Raw genomic sequence first — 21,122 nt, forward strand, 5'->3', positions numbered from 1 at the left:
CTGTAGGCAGGGTGTGTCAGCGTTTTTTGCGCATGGCATCCTCCGTATGTAATCCGTACGGCATCCGTACTGCGTGGTTTTCTCGCAGGCTTGCAAAACCAACATACCGCTATAGAAATGATCCATGTGTCCCAAAAAGAAAAATATATATATATATATATATACACTGTATATATATATATATATATATATATATATATATATATACTGTATATATATATATATATATATATATATGTCATTAGACACATATATGTATATATATTACTATTTTTTCCAGCGCTATACAGCTTGAAAGCCGGTAATTCAATTACCGGCTTTTTCCTTCTCCTTCCTAAAACACGACATGATTTGAGACATGGTTTACATACAGTAAACCATGTCTTCTCTCCATTTTTTTTGCAGATTCCACACTACTAATGTCAGTAGTGTGTATCTGCAAAATTTGGCCGTTCTAGCTCTTAAAATAAAGGGTTAAATGGCGGAAAAAATTGGCGTGGGCTCCCGCGCAATTTTCTCCGCCAGAGTAGTAAAGCCAGTGACTGAGGGCAGATATTAATAGCCTGGAGAGGGTCCACAGTTATTGGCCCCCCCCTGGCTAAAAATATCTGCCCCCAGCCACCCCAGAACAGGCACATCTGGAAGATGCGCCTATTCTGGCACTTGGCCACTCTCTTCCCATTCCCGTGTAGAGGTGGGATATGGGGTAATGAAGGGTTAATGCCACCTTGCTATTGTAAAGTGACATTAAGCCTAATTAATAATGGAGAGGCGTCAATTATGACACCTATCCATTATTAATCCAATTGAATGAAAGGGTTAAATAAAACACAAACACATTATTTAAAATTATTTTAATGAAATAAAAACAATGGTTGTTGGAGTATTTTATTCTACGCCCAATCCAATCACTGAAGACCCTCGTTCTGTGAAAGAAAAAACATAATAAACCAACAATATACTTACCCTCCGCAGATCTGTAACGTCCAACGATGTAAATCCTTCTGAAGGGGTTAAAACATTTTGCAGCAAGGAGCTTTGCTAATGCAGGCTGCTCCTCGCTGCAAAACCCCGGGGAATGAGTCTAAATATAGATCAATGAGCTATATTTAACTTCATTTGCGGTGAGGCGCCCTCTGCTGGATGTTCATAGATCGTGGGAAATTTCCTAGAAAGCTCCCAGGCTTTCTAGGCAAGTTCCCACGATCTATAAACAGCCAGCAGAGGGCGCCTCACCGCAAATGAAGCTAAATATAGCTCATTGATCTATATTTAGACTCATTCCCCGGGGTTTTGCAGCGAGGAGCAGCCTGCATTAGCAAAGCTCCTTGCTGCAAAATGTTTTAACCCCTTCAGAAGGATTTACATCGTTGGACGTTACAGATCTGCAGAGGGTAAGTATATTGTTGGTTTATTATGTTTTTTCTTTCACAGAACGAGGGTCTTCAGTGATTGGATTGGGCGTAGAATAAAATACTCCAACAACCATTGTTTTTATTTCATTAAAATAATTTTAAATAATGTGTTTGTGTTTTATTTAACCCTTTCATTCAATTGGATTAATAATGGATAGGTGTCATAATTGACGCCTCTCCATTATTAATTAGGCTTAATGTCACTTTACAATAGCAAGGTGGCATTAACCCTTCATTACCCCATATCCCACCTCTACACGGGAATGGGAAGAGAGTGGCCAAGTGCCAGAATAGGCGCATCTTCCAGATGTGCCTGTTCTGGGGTGGCTGGGGGCAGATATTTTTAGCCAGGGGGGGGGCCCAATAACCGTGGACCCTCTCCAGGCTATTAATATCTGCCCTCAGTCACTGGCTTTACTACTCTGGCGGAGAAAATTGCGCGGGAGCCCACGCCAATTTTTTCCGCCATTTAACCCTTTATTTTAAGAGCTAGAACGGCCAAATTTTGCAGATACACACTACTAACATTAGTAGTGTGGAATCTACAAAAAAAATGGAGAGAAGACATGGTTTACTGTATGTAAACCATGTCTCAAATCATGTCGGGTTTTAGGAAGGAGAAAGAAAAAGCCGGTAATTGAATTACCGGCTTTCAAGCTGTATAGCGCTGGAATAAATAGTAATATATATACATATATGTGTCTCACTGACATATATCTATATATATACCTATTCTATGTGTACACATTTATTCTACCTATTGGACTGTAAGCTGTCAGTGTGATTTTACTGTACACCGCACTGAATTACCGGCTTTTCTCTCTAACAGCGCTGCGTATTTCTCGCAAGTCACACTGCTTGTCCGTGTGAAATCTGTATTTATCACGCTTCCATAGACTTTCATTGGCGTATTTCTTGCGCAGTACGGTGACAAACGCAGCATGCTGCGATTTTGTACGGCCGTAGAAAGCCGTATAATACTGATCAGTAAAATACGGCAGATAGGAGCAGGGGCATAGAGAATAATTGTGCCGTATTTTTTGCGAGTTTTACGGACGTAGTTTCTGCGCTCTTACGTCCGTAAAACTCTTAAGTGTGAAGCCGGCCTAAATGTCCTAACATTGGTGTTGTAATGTAGGCAAGTATGGCTATAGGACGACAGAAGGGGCTGGAGGGTGGCTAAGAGGGGTGTGATAAATGGTGATGTCATCCTCCCTCCCTATCACTACATAAGATCATGTACTGACTCACTGACGGACACAGATGGAAAAGGGCCCTGTACAGGAACAATATATTCCCCCTGTGCAGGAACACTATAGGGCCCCTGTGCAGGAACACTATACGGCCCCTGTGCAGGAACACTATAGGGCCCCTGTGCAGGTGTCACGATCAGCTGCAGCCGCAGATGCAGCCCAGCCCATAGACGCCCCCAAGCCGACCAACCTCAGATGGCATGGGGCGCGCATCCCCCGGGGATGCAATACGGACCCTTTAAACCGCAGAGGGGGACCCGGGCCTACCCGAACTAGGGGAGGGCAGCGATCGGGGTTCTGTGGCAGCTGAGCATGTGGACAAGGAAAGAGACACGTAGGACTTGATTACACCGATACTTCAGGTATAGAGAAAGTAAAGTTTACTAAAGTAAAGTCACACAGTACATAAAACATGATGATGTCAGGCTCCCGATTCCACACCTCAGAAGGGTACCACCCAGTGGACCCCAAGGCACCAACGGATCAGCGAGGCACAGATAGGACATCAGGACCCAGGCAGGACATCGGGGTACATGAGGACATCAGGGTACAGGCAAGACATCAGCATACAAACAGGACATCTGGACTCAGGAAAGACATCAGGACATCAGTACACAGGCAGGGCATCAGGACACATGAATACTGGATAGACATCTGGGACACTGGCGTGGCAGCCCAAGTCATCCCAGGAAATCAGGTACATCAGGATATGAGACACAGGGAGGACATCAGGGAACAGACAGGATATCAGGACATCAGGGTCCATGAGGTCATTAAGACACAGGCAGGACATCTGGACCCAGATTCACCGGCAGACATCAGACAGGAGTCGTTCGGTTCCGGACATCCGACACGACCTACAGGCACCTCCAGAGATATCAGGCTCCAAGCTCCAGACAGCGGTCATCAGGCTCCGGGCATAGGACCTAGGAAGGAACTCAAGCGTGATGGTGCAGACACCGCCGTACTGGACATGAGCCAGACGGGGTTAACACCGCAAGGTAGTCAGAGCACAGAGTAGTAGATGCTCAGCAGAAACACCGGTTTCAAGAGACTCAAAGTCACTGGGAGTGAGGCTCCAGATGCAGAGGGAATCCAGGAACATAATCACATCAGACACAGTTCAGACAGGTTCAGGTACAGGACAGGTACAGGATCAAGGATTCGGGCCTGGATTTAGCGCCTCCAGGACAGGCTCCAGAACAGAACAGGAATCAAGGCAAGGATTTTGGTACCAAAACATAGAGAGGAGAGTTGCAGAAACACAAACACACATAGCAAAGTTCCGGAGCTTTGTGAGTGTATGGCCCCTGTGCGGGAACACTATACGGCCCCCGTGCGGGAACACTATACGGCCCCCGTGCGGGAACACTATACGGCCCCCGTGCGGGAACACTATACGGCCCCCGTGCGGGAACACTATACGGCCCCCGTGCGGGAACACTATACGGCCCCCGTGCGGGAACACTATACGGCCCCCGTGCGGGAACACTATACGGCCCCCGTGCGGGAACACTATACGGCCCCCGTGCGGGAACACTATACGGCCCCCGTGCGGGAACACTATACGGCCCCCGTGCGGGAACACTATACGGCCCCCGTGCGGGAACACTATACGGCCCCCGTGCGGGAACACTATACGGCCCCCGTGCGGGAACACTATACGGCCCCCGTGCGGGAACACTATACGGCCCCCGTGCGGGAACAATATACGGCCCCCGTGCGGGAACACTATACGGCCCCCGTGCGGGAACACTATACGGCCCCCGTGCGGGAACACTATACGGCCCCCGTGCGGGAACACTATACGGCCCCCGTGCGGGAACACTATACGGCCCCCGTGCGGGAACACTATACGGCCCCCGTGCGGGAACACTATACGGCCCCCGTGCGGGAACACTATACGGCCCCCGTGCGGGAACACTATACGGCCCCCGTGCGGGAACACTATACGGCCCCCGTGCGGGAACACTATACGGCCCCCGTGCGGGAACACTATACGGCCCCCGTGCGGGAACACTATACGGCCCCCGTGCGGGAACACTATACGGCCCCCGTGCGGGAACACTATACGGCCCCCGTGCGGGAACACTATACGGCCCCTCTGCGGGAACACTATACGGCCCCCGTGCGGGAACACTATACGGCCCCCGTGCGGGAACACTATACGGCCCCCGTGCGGGAACACTATACGGCCCCCGTGCGGGAACACTATACGGCCCCCGTGCGGGAACACTATACGGCCCCCGTGCGGGAACACTATACGGCCCCCGTGCGGGAACACTATACGGCCCCCGTGCGGGAACACTATACGGCCCCCGTGCGGGAACACTATACGGCCCCTGTGCGGGAACACTATACGGCCCCTGTGCGGGAACACTATACGGCCCCTGTGCGGGAACACTATACGGCCCCTGTGCGGGAACACTATACGGCCCCTGTGCGGGAACACTATACGGCCCCTGTGCGGGAACACTATACGGCCCCTCTGCGGGAACACTATACGGCCCCTCTGCGGGAACACTATACGGCCCCTCTGCGGGAACACTATACGGCCCCTGTGTGGGAACACTATACGGCCCCTGTGCGGGAACACTATACGGCCCCTCTGCGGGAACACTATACGGTCCCTCTGCGGGAACAAGAGCTACTAAAAATGCACTTGCCTTGGAGGTAGAAATGGGCCCCTGTGTGGCCGCGCAGGTTGCAGCAATGACTGGTCCACAGTGTGGAGATTCGGTGACCTGGGCCGGGTCACACTTGCTATGTCTCTCCCATCAGTACCCGGCACTGCCGCCGGCACTCGGGACGTGTATGTCTGTGCAGCCCATGCTCCGGTCCCGAGTGCCGGGTACTGATGGGAGAGACATAGCACAGCAAGTGTCACCCCGGTCTTAAAGGGGTTTGTCTTTTCAGAACATTCCAGTTCCTTTTAGGTTTTTTAATCCAGCTGAGCTCCTCTCACCCTCCCAGGGTCCGGCGCTGAGCCTCCACCACGGCCCCCAGTGCATTGTCTGCATCACCGCTGAGCTCACTGATTGGCTGCCATGCAGTCCACATGTCGCCAGCCCTCAGACAATACCAGGCACCGGGGCAGCAGCGGAGGCGCGGATTCCTGTGAGGGGGAAGACCCCTATAATGAAGGGGAGCACGTACTGTGCTGGGATAAAGCTAATTACAAGCTAGCCCACTGCTGCTGAGCCAGCATACGCTGCTCTGGGGGCTACTCCCACTGCTCATGCGCAGCAGGAAGGGCAGCCTGTAGCACAGGTGTGAAGAAGAGGTGGCTCTAAGTTCACAGCAGCCACTAATATTGCCACATAAGGTGCTTATCACGGAAACAAAGGGTTAATGTTCAAAGGTGACGCTGCACTCCACGCCTCATTTTCATCATATCCCTCACTATAGCCGATTGGCTGCAGCAGTCTTTGGCCACACCCCTTTCCTCCCTTGGTCCCCCGCCCTAAGATGGCTGATCGCTCAACCGCCCATTGAGAGTGTGATGGGAACAAGGGTTGGGTTTCCACGCCCATTTTTCTGTATGATTCACCGGCCAATCGGATGTGAGAAGGAGAGTCTCGCCGGCCAATGGGCAGCGCGCTGGGGCAGGGTCCCGGCGTTGCGTGTTCCGGTGCATCCTCAGAGTGTGTGTCGGTGCTGGGAGGTGCGCGGGTCGCTAGCAGGGACGGCGGCACATTGCACCCCCTCCTCCGGCGGAGGCAGATGACAAGGAAGGGGCAGCTCCGCATGGCGAGGGGCTAGCAGAGCGCGGCTGTCCCCACCCTGACAGAGCCCAGGTGGCAGGAGCTTGTGACTGGCACAGTGGAGGACGGAGCCAGCATGGACCAGGTGGAAATCCTGCGGACCTTCATTCAGAAAGTGCAGGCCATGAACAGCAAGGACCAGCACGGGGAGGACAACTTCGCCTGCGACTTCATGGTAAGCGGTCCTCGTGGACGTGTGATCTTGGGGCGATTTCCCAGCGGATCCTCCTCCTCCTTCCTGATCGCTCCACGGAATGATTACTGCCTGCAGCTTATGGGGAGGGAGGATTCCACCAGCGCTTCCTGCACACGGGCTGCGCCCTCTCCATCACTGCGCCCTCACCACAGGAAGTGCCGGATCGATGAGCCCAGGGGTGGCAGCTGGGACTGCGGCGAGCTGTGTGCTGTCACTGAGACCCGCCCTGGCAGCACTGCGGCCACTGTACCAGGCGGGGTGCCCCGTTACCTCTGCTGTGCCTTGTAGTGTGGCCCCGTTACCTCTGCTGTGCCTTGTAGTGTGGCCCCGTTACCTCTGCTGTGCCTTGTAGTGTGGCCCCGTTACCTCTGCTGTGCCTTGTAGTGTGGCCCCGTTACCTCTGCTGTGCCTTGTAGTGTGGCCCCGTTACCTCTGCTGTGCCTTGTAGTGTGGCCCCGTTACCTCTGCTGTGCCTTGTAGTGTGGCCCCGTTACCTCTGCTGTGCCTTGTAGTGTGGCCCCGTTACCTCTGCTGTGCCTTGTAGAGTGGCCCCGTTAACTCTGCTGTGCCTTGTAGCGTGGCCCCGTTAGCTCTGCTGTGCCCTGCGGCGTGGCCCCGTTAGCTCTGCTGTGCCCTGCGGCGTGGCCCCGTTAGCTCTGCTGTGCCCTGCGGCGTGGCCCCGTTAGCTCTGCTGTGCCCTGCGGCGTGGCCCCGTTAGCTCTGCTGTGCCCTGCGGCGTGGCCCCGTTAGCTCTGCTGTGCCCTGCGGCGTGGCCCCGTTAGCTCTGCTGTGCCCTGCGGCGTGGCCCCGTTAGCTCTGCTGTGCCCTGCGGCGTGGCCCCGTTAGCTCTGCTGTGCCCTGCGGCGTGGCCCCGTTAGCTCTGCTGTGCCCTGCGGCGTGGCCCCGTTAGCTCTGCTGTGCCCTGCGGCGTGGCCCCGTTAGCTCTGCTGTGCCCTGCGGCGTGGCCCCGTTAGCTCTGCTGTGCCCTGCGGCGTGGCCCCGTTAGCTCTGCTGTGCCCTGCGGCGTGGCCCCGTTAGCTCTGCTGTGCCCTGCGGCGTGGCCCCGTTAGCTCTGCTGTGCCCTGCGGCGTGGCCCCGTTAGCTCTGCTGTGCCCTGCGGCGTGGCCCCGTTAGCTCTGCTGTGCCCTGCGGCGTGGCCCCGTTAGCTCTGCTGTGCCCTGCGGCGTGGCCCCTGCTGTGCCAGTCATCGTGGCCCCTTTGTCTCTGCTGTGCCCTGCGTTGTCTCTGCTGTGCCCGGCCCCGTTTCTTACATTGCCTCTGTCTGAGAGAACACGTGTGGAAACAAGGTGTAAGGCTACGTTCACATTAGCGTTGTGCGGGCATGCGCCCCTATATTTAACATGGGGGGCGCATGGACATGCGTTGTGACGCATGCGTCTTTTTGGCGCAACAGAAAACGCTGCATGATGCATTTTTGTCTGCGCCAAAAATCATGAAAAAATGAACGCATGCGTCACAAAAAGCTGCGTTTTGCATGCGTTTTTGCATGCGTTGTCGCCGACGCAGCACCGCACAACGCAAATGTAAACGTAGCCTAAGAAGCGCTTCTGAAACAAACCAGAATATATGTTGCCCCTTTATCCTGAGAACCGCTTTACACCCGGAGGTGCTGAGCACTTGGTTGCTTTGCCTTCACTTAGCGTCAAACTCATCCCCAATCTGAGTTAGGTGTCAGTCCGGTGATTATGGAGGCCATGTCTCCTGCAGCAGTTCTCCATCCCTCTCCTCCTTCGTCATTTAGCCCTTCTGGAGATGAGTTTTGGTCATTGTCCTGTTGCAACACAAATTATGGTTCCTCTTAAAACAAACCAGATAGGATGACGTGGCTGCACAGTGCTGTGGTAGCCATGCTGGGTGGTAAGGGTGCCTTCAGTTTGGGATAAATCACCAACAGTGTCACCAGCAAAGCATCACCGCTCCCCTCCATGCTTCATGTGGGGCACCATACATAAAGACACCGTGACCATCCGCTCACCTTTTATCAGACTCACGGAGATATGGTTGTTAGTTCCAAGAATCTCAAACGTTAGCTCGTCAGACCTCAGAGATTTCCACTCATCTGGACCAAGCAACACAAGGACTGCACATAAGATAAGTCCCTTCATTGCGGCCCTCGGCAACGGCGTCTTTGCAGCAGTGTGTCCATAAGGTCCTGCTTCTGGTGGTCTCCACTGGACAGTAGAGATGAGGCCACTACATGATACTGTCCATCATTTACAACAAACCTTTCTTTTGCGCTTGTCTCACAATGTGCGCACAGCTCGTATAAGGGTTATCGGAGGTGCTGTCGTTTTGTGGTTTGAGGCTAGTAAGACTATGTTCACATGCAGCATTTTTTTTCTGCAGCCTAAACTTTGCAGTTAAAAGCTACTTTTTTGCTTTTTTTATGCATATTTTTGGTGTGGGATACATGTGTGAATTGTCAGTGGTTTAATAAAGTTAGATTTATTCACCAAAACAAGCAACAAAAACCTGTGTGCTGCAGTTTTTCACTTTCTCATTGCTTTCTATGGGTGAAAAAAGGTTAAAAAACACACAAAGAATTCACATGTCCTTCTCAATCATTATATTCCCTCAGTTAAAATAGTACTTTCAGTGCTGGCAATATCGGGGCTCACATGATGCAGTTATGTCACGTGAGCACTGCAGCCAGTCAGCGGTCACTAAATTTTCTCTTCCTTTTATATGAAACTGACATCCGGAGGAAGTGAGATCTGCCACAGCTTTCTGACTGCCTCCGCATGTACGGTGTGTGAAGCTGCCCATTGGTGGCCACTGATTTTCTGCAGGGCTCACAAGACATACCGGCCTGGGAACCCTGAGGAAGAGTACAGGCTGTTATTATTTACTAGATGGTGGCCCGATTCTAACGCATCAGGTATTCTAGAATATGTATGTAGTTTATTAATGAAGTTTTCAGAATAATGCAATTTATACAAAGGATTCAGCCGGCCTAGACCAATTAGCGAAGCGTGGTTCAAATTCAGCGCCAATTCGCGGGCAGACTGCGACTGTCGCTGATTGTTCATGGCCAGGCGTGAGCTAGGGCCAGCTCCAGGTTTTTGAGGGCCCCGGGTGAATGAGTCTGTGGGCCCCGCACTTTTAACACCTACCACGATTCATGATGCACAGATAAAGCAGAGAAATACAGCACAGCCGACGTAGTATATGAGCACAGCCCACGTAGTATATGAGCACAGCCCACGTAGTATATGAGCACAGCCCACGTAGTATATGAGCACAGCCCACGTAGTATATAGCACAGCCGACGTAGTATATAGCACAGCCGACGTAGTATATGAGCACAGCCGACGTAGTATATGAGCACAGCCGACGTAGTATATGAGCACAGCCGACGTAGTATATGAGCACAGCCGACGTAGTATATAGCACAGCCGACGTAGTATATAGCACAGCCCACGTAGTATATAGCACAGCCCACGTAGTATATAGCAATGTGGGCACCATATCCCTGTTTAAAAAAAAAAAAAAATCATTATATACTCACCTTCCGTCAGCCCCCGGATCCAGCCCAGGCGTTTACCGATGCTCCGGTCCCAAGAGTGCATTGTGGTCTCGCGAGATGATGACGTAGCGGTTTCGTGAGACCGCTACGTCATGATCTCGCGAGACCGCAATGCATTGACTGGAGCGTCGCGAGGAGCGGGAAAGGCCTGGGCTGGATCCGGGGGGCCGACAAGGTGAGTATATCATTTTTTATTTATTTTTTAAACATTAGATCTTTTTACTATTGATGCTGCATAATCAGCATCAATAGTAAAAAGTTGGTCACACAGGGTTAATAGCAGCGTTAACGAAGTGCGATATAACAGTCTGTTAACGCTGCCATTAACCCTGTGTGAGCGCTGACTGGAGGGGAGTATGGAGCGGGCACTGACGGCAGGGGAGTAGGGAGCGGCCATCTCGTGGCTGCACTGTGCCCGTCGCTGATTGGTCGCGGCCTCGGGCCGCGACCAATTAGCGATGCGGGATTTCCGTGACAGACACAGACGGAAGTGACCCTTAGACAATTATATAGTAGATGGCGGTTGAAAAGATTTGTGGCGATTGAAAAGAGCTTGTTCAAGTAGTGGACAACCCCCCTTACATGGTATAGGTGTGTGTGTGTATATAGGTGTGTGTATATAGGTGTGTGTGTGTGTGTGTGTATATAGGTGTGTGTGTATATAGGTGTGTGTATATAGGTGTGTGTGTGTGTATATAGGTGTGTGTGTATATAGGTGTGTGTGTATATAGGTGTGTGTGTGTGTGTGTGTATATAGGTGTGTGTGTGTGTGTGTGTGTATATAGGTGTGTGTGTGTGTGTGTATAGGTGTGTGTGTGTGTGTGTATAGGTGTGTGTGTGTGTGTATATAGGTGTGTGTGTGTGTGTATATAGGTGTGTGTGTATATAGGTTGTGTGTGTGTGTATATAGGTGTGTGTGTGTGTGTATATAGGTGTGTGTGTGTGTGTATATAGGTGTGTGTGTGTGTGTGTGTGTGTGTATATAATAATAATAATAATAATAATAATAATAATAATAATAATAATAATAATAATAATAATAATAATCTTATATAGCGCCAACATATTCCGCAGCGCTTTACAGTTTAACAGTTTCAAACACAAAAGTCATAAGTAACAACGTTAACAATACAATAATTAAAGCAAAATAAGACGACCCTGCTCGTGAGAGCTTACAATCTACAATGAGGTGGGGGAGATACAAGTACAGGTGTGTATTTACAATGATGTATTTACAATCATGGTCCAGCCATCTTCAGGGGTTGGGGAATAGATGGGGATAGTGAATGGGCTACACACACACAGACATAACATAACTTTGATTAGGGAACGTGATAGGCCGCTCTGAACAAATGTGTTTTGAGCGAGCGCCTAAAACTATATAGGTGTGTGTGTGTATATAGGTGTGTGTGTGTATAGGGGTGTGTGTGTGGGTATATAGGGGTGGGTGGGTGTGTGTGTATTTTTTTTTTTCTCAAAAAAATAAAGGGAACACTAAAATCCCACATCCTAGATGTCACTGAATGAAATATTCCAGTTGTAAATCTTTATTCATTACATAGAGAAATGTGTTGAGAACAATAAAACCTAAAAATTATCAACGTAAAACACATCTAATATCCCACGGAGGTCTGGAGTTGGAATGATGCTCAAAATCAAAGTGGAAAAAGAAGTTACAGACTGATCCAACTTCAGTGCAAATGCCTCAAGAAAAGGAAATAATGCTCAGTAGTGTGTATGGCATCCACGTGCCTGCATGACCTCCCTACAAAGCCTGGGCATGCTCCTGATGAGGTGGCGGATGGTCTCCTGAGGGATCTCCTCCCAGACCTGGACTAAAGCATCCGCCAACTCCTGGACAGTCTGTGGTGCAATGTGACATTGGTGGATGGTGCGAGACATGATGTCCCAGATGTGTTCAAACTGATTCAGGTCTGGGGAATGGGTGGGCCAGTCCATGGCTTCAATGCCTTCATCTTGCAGGAACTGCTGACACACTCCAGCCACATGAGGTCTGGCTTTGTTCTGCATTAGGAGGAACCCAGGGCCAACCGCACCAGCATCGGGTCTCACAAGGGTTCTGAGGATCTCATCTTGGTACCTAATGGCAGTCAGGCTACCTTTGGCGAGCACATGGAGGGCTGTGCAGCCTTCCAAAGAAATGCCACCCCATACCATTACTGACCCACTGCCAAACCGGTCATGCTGAAGGATGTTGCAGGCAACAGATCGCTCTCCACGGCGTCTGTCACATGTGCTCAGTGTGAACCTGCTTTCATCTGTTTAGAGCACAGGGCGCCAGTGGTGAATTTGCCAATCCTGGTGGTGTGTGGCAAATTGCAAGCGTCCTGCATGGTGTTGGGCTGTGAGCACAACCCCCATCTGTGGAGGTCGGGCACTCAGGCCATCCTCATGGAGTCGGTTTCTAACAGTTTGTGCAGACACATGCATATTTGTGGCCTGCTGGATGTCATTTTGCAGGGGCTCTGGCAGTGCTCCTCCTGTTCTTCCTTGCACAAAGGCTGAGGTAGCGGTCCTGCTGCTGGGTTGTTGCCCTTCTACGGTCCCCTCCACGTCTCCTTGTGTACTGGCCTATCTCCTGGTAGCGCCTCCAGCCTCTGGACACTACGCTGACAGACACAGGAAACTTTCTTGCCACAGCTCGAACTGATGTGCCATCCTGGATGAGCTGCACTAACTGAGCCACTTGTATGGGTTGAGTCCGTCTCATGCTACCACGAGTGTGAAAGCACAACCAACATTCAAAAGTGACCAAAACATCAGCCAGAAAGCATTGGTACGGAGATGTGGTCTGTGGTCCCCACCTGCAGAACCATTCCTTTGAGTGTGTCTTGATAATTGCCAATAATTTCCATCTGTTGTCTATTCCATTTGCACAACAGCATGTGAAATTGATTGTCAAACAGTGTTGCTTCCTAAGTGGGCAGTTTGATTTCTCAGAAGTTTGATTTACTTGGAGTTATAGTCTAAGTGCTCCCTTTATTTGTTTTGAGCAGTGTGTATATATATATATATATTTAGTACAGACCAAAGTTTGGACACACCTCATTTAAAGATTTTTCTGTATTTTCATGCTTATGACAAATTGTACATTCACACTGAAGGCATCAAAACTATGAATTAACACATGTGGAATTATATACTTAACAAAAAAGTGTGAAACAACTGAAATGATGTCTTATATTCTAGGTTCTTCAAAGTAGCCACCTTTTGCTTTGACTGCTTTGCACACTCTTGGCATTCTCTTGATGAGCTTTAAGAGGTAGTCTCTGGGAATGGTCTTCCAACAATCTTGAAGGAGTTCCCAGAGATGCTTAGCACTTGTTGGCCCTTTTGCCTTCACTCTGCGGTCCAGCTCACCCCAAACCATCTCGATTGGGTTCAGGTCTGGTCATCTGGAGTAGCACCCCATCACTCTCCTTCTTGGTCAAATAGCCCTTACACAGTCTGGAGGTGTGTTTGGGGTCATTGTGCTGTTGAAAAATAAATGATGGTACAACTCAACGCAAACCAGATGGAATAGCATGCCGCTGCAAGATGCTGTGGTAGCCATGCTGGTTCAGTATGCCTTCAATTTTGAATAAATCCCTAACAGTGTCACCAGCAAAGCACCCCCACACCATCACACCTCCTTCTCCATGCTTCACGGTGGGAACCAGGCATGTAGAGTCCATCCGTTCACCTTTTCTGCGTCGCACAAAGACACGGTGGTTGGAACCAAAGATCTCAAATTTGGACTCCTCAGACCAAAGCACAGATTTCCACTGGTCTAATGTCCATTCCTTGTGTTCTTTAGCCCAAACGAGTCTCTTCTGCTTGTTGCCTGTCCTTAGCAATGGTTTCCAAGCAGCTATTTTACCATGAAGGCCTGCTGCGCAAAGTTTCCTCTTAAAGGGACTCTGTCACCTGAATTTGGAGGGAACAATTTTTAGCCGTAGAGGCGGGGTTTTCGGGTGTTTGATTCACCCTTTCCTTACCCGCTGGCTGCATGCTGGCTGCAATATTGGATTGAAGTTCATTCTCTGTCCTCCATAGTACACGCCTGCGCAAGGCAATATTTTTTTATAATATATATATATATTTTTTTTTTTTTTGCTGTTCAGAGAGCTTTACATGTATGTGTCCTTGGCTCTATTTTCTGATGTCAAGTGCTTGTGGCCATTTTTATATGTGGTCATCGCTTATAAATGGAGGGATTTATTCTGGATGTGAATGAAGAATGTCTCGGTCCTGGGAATATCCTCTGACTCACGGCCTCTAGGAGCTCTTTGTATACTCCCAGCCGCAATGCTAGGACATTTTTGAGATGGGTGAAGGAAAACACGACCTAATAATTTGTGAAGAGCTTAATACACTAAGTAAAATGTGGGACACATGCACATATATAGACTCACCGTACAAGAGAAGGCTGTTGATTGAATCTTTCACATGATCGTAAAAGCATACTGATGAGCCCAGTGATTGGCTGCAGCAGTCACGTGCTCTGTATTTGGGACATCACTGCAGCCTGTCTGCAAAGACCAGGTCAATGGAGGAGAGGCATTGCTGACCCTGTCTGTTTTATATTAGGAAACATATGGAGGAACTGTAGTAACCGAAATCCCCACCAAAAGCAGGAAGGCGGGCACTGCACAGGAACGTTCCTCCACTGTGCAGAGGTACAAGGGCCAAGTCATCAAAACGTTTTTGCGAGAATTCAGGCATAAAACTTCTAAAATAAAAAAAATGCAGCAAATGTCCATTGCGACGCTGAGCTGAGAGGGGTGTGGAGGAGCGAGGCTGACAATCATGTATGCCACAAAAGGGTGTAAATTCCGACAAGTGTTGGAGTACGTTTCTTGTGGAGTTGTACGCCTCTTATTGAATTTATTGCCTTTTACTCCAGCTCACTCTATCAACACTGGCATACAGAACACCAGGCGTGCAGAATCTGGGTTACAGTGTCTACATTGGCCACATGGACAAAAAAAAGGGCATAGGTTGGCGCAGTCTGATGGGTTAGAAGAGTGCTGTTGGCCTCTGTAGTTTGGATGCAGTGTGAACATCACCCTAGTCCATGCCCTCACTGTGGTTTTGCCCTACATTTGACATATACTGTCAGAACAGACTGGAATGAAGAATGTCTTCAAGATCTTATCTCCAAAGATAACATGCCACATATCTAGTCTATAGTGATTAGCCACTTCCATGATCAATGTGCTCTATCGCCCTTCTCCTACCATGCAGTACAGGTTGTTGCCTCCTGGCTACCTAATGCTGGAATGCACTGCGAGGCTGGCATGGTGGATGACCCCTCTTGGTGCCACCTACCGGACTGTCCTTATGTTGGCTTACAGAGACTATACTAACATTGGCGGTTTCTTTTTGCCTATGGCCTACGCTTCAGCTTTAGCTGCTTCCACAGTCACAAATGAGTCCTGGCTCTCAGTCCTGAGGAGCACATTCATGCTAGCAGAGGACCGCTTTCTGCTTCAGATGTCCTTTGTAGATCATGACTTCTAGGCAATGCCTTTTAGAAGGTCAGTAAAAAGCATGGCCATAAAAGCTTTACTATTCAGGAAGCTTCCATTGACAGACCTGTGAGGAACTGCCACCAGTTCACTATGAAAGTCTTGTGGAGGAAATGACCGCTAGAAGAATTTCTACAGGGTAAAAAGTTCCATCACTTGGTGCCATAGAAAGCCTCCATTATCAGCCCAAAAGTGACTATAACTGGTACATATGGCGCCAGATGGGCAAGTTCTGACTCGTCAGATTTTCTGTTAAGTTTTCAAAGCAAATATACTGATTCTAGAAGCTGATGACCAAAATAAAAAAAAATACATATCCTTGCTCGTCTCATGCCATTCATCCCCTGCCCACACCTCCCTGTGTGTTCTGGCACCAGTGGGCACACATCAGTTGGGGAGCAGCAGAATAAAATGATTGTCCTGCTCTTTCATTGTAGATGAATACCTGGGCCTGGCCGTTGTGCATCTAATCCACTGATAACCTGGTGGAAGATCTGTAATACTACAGTAGGACTTGAGTGCACATTTTTACTTCCCCATTGAACTCAACAGGAAAAATCTCCAACAGATCCTTGTTGTTTCTGCATGTGACATCAACTGTATCTAAAAACTGCAGAAATACCACTCCTCATGTGAATAATACTTATCTGCTGTAATCCTCTGTGGATTCAGTATGTGAAATTTTGCAGCATTTCTGACCCGTGTGGGGGCAGCGGCTTTAGGCTCCAGCGCCAATCTCTGCGATGTGCATGATTTCTTACCAATTGTCCGGGACACTAGTGGATGATCAGAGCAGTCGTTTCCTGGTGGGGTAGAGCCATTTTGCCCCCTGCTGCTTTCTTGGCCGTGCAGTCTCTAGGTCCAGCAGAAAGCCGAGTACAGCTCTCCATTTTCTGAGACTGTCCCATGCAGAATGAATGGAGCCGCTGTATATAAGCACACTATTGTGCCCAGCAAACCCCTCTAATGCTGGAGAACGGACTTCACGGTAAAGGCGTATTACCCACTTGGAGCAGTGTTCGCCTCCTCCAGCTTTGGGGACCCACCAACAGGTCATGTTTTCAGGATTTCCTTAGTATTGCCCAGGTGATAATTGCATCCCCAGATTGGTTGGTGGACCTTGAGGGCTGGAGTTGGGAACACTGATCTGGAGCATTGATGGCATATCCACACAGATACCGGATAGTCAGAGGTCCCCACATATAGGACACCAACGTGTAAGGGGAATGGGAGCTCCCTGATCCCTATTGCTGGTCCTCTTTAGTGCATGGGACCCAAAAGACAAGTGGCTGTCGTTATCTTTCCATTTATTTCAGTGGTAAAATCCATATATCCACCTTAAAGGGGAGGGTCCGGTAATGTGGGACCTACTTCAATTAGACATTTCTGGCACCTTCTGCAGATACTTCATCTTATACATATAAGGACTATTTTAATTGCCGTTACGTTTCAGAGAGGATTATAAGAGAATCCGACAGTTTTTTTTTTTTTTTTGCTCTTGGCTTGGAAAGTGTCCAAGATTGATGTGAATCTTTTACATACTTCACATAGTTCCTACTAAGTAACAGTCTTTACGTCATTAAAGAGGATGTCCAGGCTGAAATGAGAAGTCTGCAGTCACTCTATCGTGTTTCTTTTGTCACTGTGACAGCGTGCGATGCACACACTGTCATGATTCCGCTGCAGGGGAGGACGGGCATGTTTGTGGTACTTCTCCTCTACCAAGACCAGCCCGATGAGACTAGTCGTCAGGTGACCGCTCCTCCGCATGAAGAACAAGGGGGGAATCAAGTCAGGGAGGGCATCACACAACTGTTGGGACTCGGCGGTCTGCAGTCACAGTGACTCTATACTATTTATTTCAACCTGGACAACCCCTTTTAGACAGATGAGACCCACTTATGATTTTCTCACCTAGTAAGGGCGATCTTTGGGGGGAAAAAGCATGCTACACCCTGCCGACACCAAAATGATCCATGCCTGAAAGTGAATAAAAGGGAAGTCCTGGACCGTTTTGCTGCAGTTGTGATCTTCATGGAGACGGCAGACAGCAGCTGTTTCTGGCCTCTGCCGCTGAACGATAAGAGGGTGAAGCTTGTGAACTGTGCTCTTGTTCAATTCTTCTATTCATCAGATGGGTCACATGCAGCGGAAATGGCTCCGAAAAAGGAACAATCTGTTTTGGTAAAAATAAAATGAACAAAAGCATGTTTGTAGTATTTTGTCCTGCAGAAAATATGCATGGAGCAAAGCATGGTGGCAGCTGTCATAAGGGCATGGCTACCATGAGGCTCCTAGGTGCTAGCCCATATGCCCCACTACTATAGGTCTGACGGATGGGAGTGGTAATATAATAGAAGGCCCCCTGCCTCTCAGGACTATTCTGTACTGGTTTACTCCCATTCTTATAATATTTAGTCTTCAGTGGCAGCAGAGTGGATAACTGATAAGGCGACAATGGGGCTGCTATGGGCACGGCCATACGAGCTTTTTCCCCTGTGCTGTAATGATCTGCTAGCTTTCTGGTTCCATTAAGATATTTTTACAAGATCATTAATTGCTGCTTGTCTGGGATTTTAGCGCTTACTTTCTCTTGTTTTTGGCAATGTGTCTGCTGAATGGGGGTCCAGATAAGTAGTCTTGGTGAATACCTGCCTGATCTCCCCGAGGGATGATATCCCGTGAATAGAGGAGAGCTAAGAAAAGCCTGTTATCTCGGGGAGGATCTAAGATGTTCAGGCACATCCCTGGAGTTATGGGAAGGCGTATGTGTGCAATGTGGCATTTCAATATGCTGTGCAGACTGCTAGAATATCCAGGTAGTCAGCGCCCCAGGGAAGTGTTTCTCTTGTACTGGCACGCTCAAAAATGTCCTCTTAAGTGCTGCTTAGCTATTCACTTTCCCTGTCAAGGATTTTCTAATCCCAAACTTTCTTCAGCATATTCGGAGTTGTCATTCAGCAATGTGACAGATGCTTGTGGTTACATAGTTGGAAGCTTTCAGTGCGATGGCGCTACATGATCAGAGTAGGTACCCAACCGCTGATCCGCTACCTGCCGCCAATTAGCGGTCTTCTAATAGTCTGGGCAGGTCGGCCGCTCTGACAATGCATACAGGATGATTGCTGCTTGTTCAGTACACCGGTAAAACCGATCATGTCACTGTTATTTGCAGTGTAATCAGGCTACTAATAAATGAGCAAAATGCTTGTTCAGCAGGTGAAATATTTTTTTTTTTAATGCAGCATACAGTTGTGCTCAAAAGTTTACATACCCCGGCAGAATTCTTGCTTACTTGGCCTTTTTTTTCCAGAGAATATGAATAACACCAAAACTTTTTTTCTCCACTCGTGGTTAGTGGTTGAGTGAAGCCATTTATTGTAAAACTACTGTGTTTTTTCTTTTTAAATCATAATGACAACCCAAAACATCCAAATGACCCTGATCAAAAGTTCATATACCCTGGTGATTTTGGCCTGATAACATGCACAGATGACACAAATGGGTGTGAATGGCTACTAAAGGTAACATCGTCACCTGTGACAAATGCCAGGAAAAGTGTTCAAGATAAAAAGAAAAACCCACAAATGGCATCATCTGAAATACAGGACTCTCTGAAAACTAGCGGTGTGGCTGTTTCAAGAGGCACTTGAAGAAAAATGGGCTGCATGGTCGAGTCGCCAGAATAAAGCCATTACTGTGCAAATACCGCAAAGTACATCGCCTACAATACGCAAAACGGCACAGAGCAAGCCTCAAAACTTCTAGAACAAGGTAATTTGGAGTGATGAGACCAAAATTGAACTTTTTGGCCACAACCATAAGGCTATGTGCACACGGTGCGGATTTGCTGCGGATCCGCAGTGGATTTTTCCACGCAGAAACGCTGTGATGTACAGTATAATGTTATTCTATGGGAAAAAAAATAGCTGTGTAGATGGTGTGGAAAAATCAGTGCGGAATTGCTGCGGATTTCAAAGAAGTGCATGTCACTTCTCTTGTGCGGATCTGCAGCGTTTTGGCACTTCTCCATGTTAAAAATCCGCTGTGGCAAAAATTGCAGAAAATGCGCACAAAATCCGCATCAATTCCACATAAAATCCACACAAAATCCGCATAAAAACCGCGGCAAATCCGCGGCTGCGGATTCTGCCTGGAGATGTGGATTTTGTGCAGAAAATTCTGCACCTCTTTTCCTACGTGTGCACATAGCCTAAACGTTACGTTTTGGAGAGAGGTCAACAATGCCTATGATGAAAGGAACACTTCCTACTGTAAAGCACAGAGGTGGATCCCTTATGTTTTGGGGATGTGTGAGCTACAAAGGTACAGGAGGAAAATTGGTCAAAGCTGAAGGAAAGATAAATGCTGCACGTAATCAGCAAATACTGGAGGCAAATTTGCAATCATCAGCCCAGAAGCTGCGCATGGGACCTACTTGGACGTTTCAACATGACAACGATCCAAAACACAAAGGCAAGTCGACCTGTCATTGGCTACAGCAGAATAAAGTGAAGGTTCTGGAGTGGCCATCAGTCTCATTGAGCCACTCTGGGAAGATCTCAAGCACGCAGGTCATGCTAGACAGCCCAGGAATTTACAGGAACTGGAGGCTTTTTGCCAAGAAGAGTGAGCAGCGTTACGATCTGAGAAAATAAAGAACCTCATCCACAACTACCACAAAAGACTTCAAGCTGTCATTGATGTTAGAGGTGGCAATACACGGTATTAAGAAATGGGGTATGTGAACTTTTGATCAGGGTCAATTTGGATGTTTTGGGTTGTCATTATGATTTAAAAAGAGAAAGCACAGTAGTTTGACAATAAATGCCATTTTTGGATTCTCATTAGAAGGCTACACGGGAGCATGGTCCTTTCCTTGGATTTGCCAATCTACACCCAGTGAGCGACTATATAGTTTGCCTTTTACAGTTTGAAGGTATACACCTGCTTGTTAGTGCATAGGCACATTTTTTTTTCCCACATAGTCCCGGATTTTCTCTTCCATTAATCAGGAGCGTCTGGAAAGTAGCTATAAATCTTAATCTTTTACTGCTTGTCAGGTGTGAGAAAAAGTGTCTAAATTTTAACTGTCTCGCAGTGCGTCAATAGTTTGTGACTTTTCAAACCTTTTTATTCCAGGGTTCTGGTATAAAAGATTTTATGCAAAAATGTTGTGACTTTTCAAATTGCTTTGAACCAGTTTTCGAAGGAAAACCCTTTCTCTGTCCTTCCACCACCGATCTTTTTGTTTTCCTGGAGATAAGTCTCGCAACACCTTTCTCTGTTTTCCCCATTGAACATACATCCGCGCTTGGGTCAAGCTGGCCATTCAAGGTGGGACAGTTGTAGCATGTGCACGGCTAGTTTACTCTTAAAGGGATGATGCTATCTACCTGCACAAACTCATTACCCT

General features: G+C 48.5%; 1 protein-coding gene across 1 annotated transcript in view; it reads left to right on the top strand.

Annotated features, from left to right (window-relative positions):
* The first annotated feature begins 6,262 nt into the window (after positions 1 to 6,262).
* PTPN12 (protein tyrosine phosphatase non-receptor type 12) overlaps positions 6,263 to 21,122 on the top strand; it is an 82,521-nt gene continuing 67,661 nt past the window's right edge. Inside the window, exon 1 of the mRNA XM_069765131.1 lies at positions 6,263 to 6,607. Coding sequence (XP_069621232.1) covers positions 6,509 to 6,607 — 99 coding nt within the window. The 5' untranslated portion in view covers positions 6,263 to 6,508. The remainder of the gene's footprint in view (positions 6,608 to 21,122) is intronic.

Source organism: Ranitomeya imitator, chromosome 4 (genome assembly GCF_032444005.1).
Source record: "Ranitomeya imitator isolate aRanImi1 chromosome 4, aRanImi1.pri, whole genome shotgun sequence".
Classification (NCBI taxonomy): domain Eukaryota; kingdom Metazoa; phylum Chordata; class Amphibia; order Anura; family Dendrobatidae; genus Ranitomeya; species Ranitomeya imitator.